Below are 5,579 nucleotides of genomic sequence, written 5' to 3' on the forward strand. Positions count from 1 at the left end.
ACTGTTTGTGATCTGTAGCCATTATTCTGTGAAACCTGGCACATCTCTTGCTTTTGTTAGACACTTATTTTGAATCTGTTCCCGGGAAGCCTCTGTAAAAGGGAGGAAAACAGACTCTCCGGGGTCTTAGCTCATCCCTTCCATCCCTGGGCTGGACATGGGAAGGCCACTGATAGAAAAAACACAGCACATAAAAGCTCGCAAGAGAGAAGGCGTCCAATGAATGAAGTTGCATTGTTCTTTGTTCATGTCTCTTTGTGGGGAAGCGGCAACCTCCAGTGTGCAGCTGGATGGGGACAGCAGCTATTCTTACTTGGAGAAGGTAGTTTCAGTTCAGCTTTCCACTTCTCACTAAGCAGCCCATCCTAATTTGGATAATCTGGAACAAAAATAAATACTTTTTCTATTTTGAAGTACCAGACAGATGGCCGATGCAAGAAAGTGAAGAAGCCTAAGACGGTGGAAGGAAAGACACCGAGAAAAGAGTAAAGGTAAGAACTTGATGTTCTAAGGCAGGGAAATTTCACAATGTAAGAGGTTTGACTGAATATTAGGAGAATTGTTGGACAAAAGCAGAGGAAAAGAAGGGGGGCACAGGAAGGAGGGACGGTAAAGAGAAAAATTTCACATGCATGCTTTAATTCAAGGAGATCTTTGCTGACCCAGAATTCCTCTTATGATTGAATGGGTTAAAGGTAAGAAAGTTGGGTTGGCAAAGATTGTTCACAAACCAACCAAAAAGCCCAGCTATGTTCTTGGACTGTCTCCTAAATCCTGCTCCAAGTTTTAATTTTGCAAAGGAGCTGCTTTTCTCCTTTCTATCACTTTCTCTCTTTAGTGGGAAACAAGTCTAGACTACTTGCAATCCTTTTGTATTTTCATTTACTTTGCCCTAAAAAAAGTGGAGAAGGAAAGGAGGAGGAGAGAAAAGGAAATTCATTAAAATTGAAAAGCTGCAACATCTACATTTTAGGTCCTTTCATGTAAACAGCTCCTAGCCTTGTGCAGCCTCAAAGCCTTGTGCATTTTCATTTTATTTACTGTTATTCTACAAGTGGAAGATGTAAAATTCAGCAAAATTGGCAGCCGATTGCCAATTTTGAGTCCAAAATTTCAGTTGCTAAGCAACTGTTAAGTGAGTTTTGCCCTGTTTTATAACTTTTCTTGTTAAGTGAATCATTGCAGTTGTGGCAAATGGGGAAAAATTCACTCAACAACTGTCTTGCTTAGCAATGGAAATTTTGGGCTCAATCATGGTCATAAGTTGATGACTACCTGTATGAACCCATTAGAATATTACTACTAATCTTCCTGTATCACCTGCTTCCTCTAGTACATTTTTCATGATTTGGTCTCTAGTCATAAATTAATAGTTTACCTTCGCTAATTTCAGGCAGTTTTAATGCATCAGAGGAATAAACCTTTGCTAAGATTTCAGTATTTTTATTTACACATTTTATCATTCACTTTCCCTCAGATAACTTCTTGTCATATTAATTAGACTGCGTTTGTCAGAAAGTACCCAACAAACACAGAGAGGTGCATGTCCTGAAAAAAGTGGTGTTTAGGGAAGTACAAACAATTTAGGTTATTTACTTTTTGTGTAGAGAAGGACTGTGGGGTTTTTTCTTTATTTCATGTACAGCGGTAGCTCAGGGGATGGTGCAATGATTGGATAATGTTCTTCCCATTCTACTTTTGGTCAGTTGAAGGAATTCAGTTGATTTTGATTGACTAAATCCTTTCTTTCTTTCTTTCTTTCTTTCTTTCTTTCTTTCTTTCTTTCTTTCTTTCTTTCCTTCCTTCCTTCCTTCCTTCCTTCCTTCCTTCCTTCCTTCCTTCCTTCCTTCCTTCCTTCCTTCCTTCCTTCCTTCCTTCCTCTTCCATCCATCCATCCATCCATCCATCCATCCATCCATCCATCCTGCAGTTCGGTTTCTCAATATGAAGAACTTTGCTGGGATCCAGCAAGGGGAATTTTCTCCAAATGTTTGGAAAAATCCCACTTGTCGGGATTTGTGCCTCCGTTACTTGAGCAGCAGAAATCCTGAAAGAGAACCAGCAGCTGCTAAAGAACAAGCAGGGCTTCAATGAACCTTGCCGATTCTCCTCTTCTCTTGTTTTGCTTCATTTAGTTTCCCCCCCCCCTTCTTTAACCTTGATCCCGATTTGTAACTTAGTAAGTTGCAAACTCATCCCATTCTTCATCTTCCGTGAAAGAAGGTTCCACGGGACGCCAAATGCTAATAATCATTTCACTCTCTGGTCATTTTCACTCATAAACAGTGCTTCCACCTCCCAATCTCATGTGATCCGTTTGAAATCAACTCATAAAAATTCATTTTATAGTGACCTATCTCTTTTGTGCACTGTCATGCTTGCATACTTGGAATCTATTTAGGAGGGAGGGAGGGAGAGAGGAGAAGGAAGGAAGGAAGGAAGGAAGGAAGGAAGGAAGGAAGGAAGGAAGGAAGGAAGGAAGGAAGGAAGGAAGGAAAGACTTAGCCAATGCACAGTGAAAATGATTTCCATCAACTGACCAAAAGTAGAGTGGGAAGAACGGAAGGAAGGAGTGGATGGATGGAAGGGAGGGAGGAAGGAAGGAAAGAAGAAAAGAAGGAAGTAGAAGGAAGGGAGGGAGGGAAGAAGGAAGGAAGGAGAGAAGGAAGGAGTAGAAGGAAGGGGGAAAGGGAGGGAGGGAAAATGGAAAGAAGGGATAGGGAGGGAGGGAGAGAAGGAGGGAGGGACAATGGAAAGGAGAGAAGGAAGGAAGGAGGGAGGGAGGAAGGATGGAGGGAAAGAAGGAAGGAAGGGAGAAATGGCCTCCTGAATTAGATTTATTTCTCTCTTATCCCTTCTCTTGTCTCCATAGATGGCGGCTTTGGTTACCGGTCTGGCCCGACTGTTTCAGCCAACTATGATGCTCCCTGGAGGAAAATCTGATGGTCTTGGCCTGGCCCCATGGTACCTCCTCTTGGGCCTACGCCTGGTGGCTCTCCTCCTAGCCAATGACCCCTGGTCTTCTGCAAAGGCAGACCTGGTCTGTAACTGGACGAAGACAACAATGGAGGAACACCTTCAGCCTTTTTGTCAAGCTCTCTGCTTCAACCAACACTTCTCTTCTCCCATCTCTTCAGTATGGGGGCTTGGTTTTTTGCTTGGCCTATTCCCGTGGGGTTTATGGGGCTCATAAGTGTTGTATCCAAGCACCAGAAAAAAGCTACGAGGGCAGCAGAGGAAAAGCAAGCAAACCCTGATGATGTCAATTATGCTATGGCGGCTACAGAATTGCATCCCTCTCTCAAAGAAGCCACCTCAGAAAGAAATGTAGCTGCATCCGATGCCAAGATTTCTACTCTGTCTACCTGGTACTTAGCAGCATCTGCTTTTCTGGTGATTTTTGTCCTGGTAATGGAGTTGATATTCCTCTGGGTTGTAATTGCTCTGCAGATTCCGTTGGTGTCTGAAACGACCTTCCGGTGTCTTCTGGAGAGACAGGCCTGTCCCCCAATTCTTGAATGTGTCATATTGGGCCAAGTGGACAAGCAAGTAGCCTTGTGGGGGTTGATCTTCACAGCCATCGTCAATGTGGTTGTTTGCCTGTCCTGCCTCCTCTTACGACTTGTGAAGATATTCCGGTGCCACCGGTGATATGTGTGAACAGTGACAAATAATAATAATAATAATCCTTCTACTAGCTGCCCCCAAAACTTGCCTTTTCAAGTTCTGTATTTTCAAGAATAGTATTCCTTGTTCTTTCTTTGCCATCTTCCATCTTCTTTCATGAGTTATTTTATATCTATATCTATATCTATATCTATATCTATATCTATATCTATATCTATATCTATCTATCTATCTATCTATCTATCTATCTATCTATCTATCTATCTATCTATCTATCTATCTATCTATCTATCCGAACAAAGCTGAATACCATACATGTAAGTACCCATCCTATATATATATATAAATACATATGAATGGCTAAATTTTTACTAAAAGTGTTAAATTTTGGAACATGTTCTGGACAAATAAATCTAATAAGAAAGGAAAAGATGTGAAAGTTCTGAAATGTGTATGTGTTCTGACCAAGGCTTCTTGAGATACTAACAAACACGTTAGTCCCAAAACCCTTTTTCTTTATTTCAATGGCTGTGAATTTTATTCATTCACAGCCCATAATGAGTCTCAAACAGTTTGTAAAGAGTCCCAGGGAAGTCCTTCGGGATAAGGCTGATAAGCACGCACCTTTATCTTTCTTGAAATGCTGCCAACGACTAAACTTCCAATTAGTTATACAAGGCCAAACAGAGCACAAATTCAACATAGTGCTTCAGGTTTTAAACCGACCAGTACAAACAAAGTTGCTTCCTGCAAAGGCTCATGTCCTTTTGCTCTTCCTTTATGTCTTATGGGAGGGGCCAATCACCTCCAAGCCTTACTCCCAAGTCACCTCTTTTGTCTTAACTGTTCTTGCCTTCTGGCAGCTATGTGCACGTGTACAGTGGGAAAAGCCCCCCCCCCTTGTTTTTCTGCCTCGTTGCTGTCAGATTTTGGAGGCTCCGGAGTCAGCACATAACTCCCAGTTGGCCCCGGCCCCATCTCTGTGTCGGATGCAGGACCCTCGTCTGAGTCCTCCCCAGACTCCCGGACTGGCCAATGTTCCTCCCCACTGTCGACTCTGCTGCCATCTCCGCAGGCTACCATCAGACCACAACAGTATGTTTATAAAAAGTGATATTCCTTAGGTTGAGAGAGCCAGTATGGGATAGAAGATAAGATGTTGGACTGACATCGAGGAAACCAGGTTTAAATCATTCCTTTGTAACAGAAACCTCTCTCACTCGCTCTCCCTCTCTCCCTCTCCTTTACTTCTCCCTGTTGTTGTGAGGTGGTCCATGACTTATGACTATAACTGAGCCCACAATGATTTTTGAATTATTTTTAAACTATTCACTCCCTTATCTGTAACAAGAAAGGGGAAGTTAGTTAGTACAGTCCAGCTATTTTTTTTTTTTTTTTACAACCAGAGGAAAGGCCAGCCCTGTCTTTACCACTGTCCCTGGTCAGGATGACAGTATGTGTTAGAATCATAGATTCATAGGGCTAGAAGGTCCTCGGAAGTCTTCTAGTCAGGGGTGGGCTTCAAAAATTTTAGCAAAGGGTTCTCTGCCCGGTTGCTGGGTGGGTGTGGCCATGGTGGGCGTGGCCTAGTTAGTCTCCTGCACCACGGCGAGAGAGTATTTTTGCGCTCTCTGGGCTCTGGAGGCTTTCCTAGAGTCTCCAGGAGGGTGAAAACGGCCTCCCCAGGCTCCGGAGGTTCTCTGGAAGCTGGAAACAGGCCCATTTTCAGCCTTTCTGAACTTCCGGGAGGCCTGTTTTTCACCCTCCCTGAGCATCCATGCGCACCCTGCATTCACCCTCCCGAGCATCCTAGTCGAACGGTTATCCAGTCTATTCTTGGAAACTTCCATTGATCGAACACTCATAACTCTGGGAGGCAAGCTGTTCTATTAATTAGTTGCTCTCACTGCCAGAAAATTTCTCCTTATTTCTAGGTTGGATCTTTCTTTGAC

The 5,579-nt window shown here is 43.1% G+C and overlaps 1 protein-coding gene across 1 annotated transcript; it reads left to right on the forward strand.

The window, feature by feature from the left end:
* Nucleotides 1-219: 219 nt before the first annotated feature.
* LOC113421749 (uncharacterized) lies at nt 220-4,057 on the forward strand. The gene is given in 3 exon segments (XM_026682316.2): nt 220-491; nt 2,873-3,170; nt 3,173-4,057. Coding segments are annotated over 2 exon segments (777 nt in total). The 5' UTR covers nt 220-491; the 3' UTR covers nt 3,652-4,057.
* The last annotated feature ends 1,522 nt before the right edge of the window (nt 4,058-5,579 follow it).

Source organism: Notechis scutatus, chromosome Z, assembly GCF_049901735.1.
Source record: "Notechis scutatus isolate UNSWTSFEM ecotype Mainland chromosome Z, rNotScu1.2, whole genome shotgun sequence".
Classification (NCBI taxonomy): domain Eukaryota; kingdom Metazoa; phylum Chordata; class Lepidosauria; order Squamata; family Elapidae; genus Notechis; species Notechis scutatus.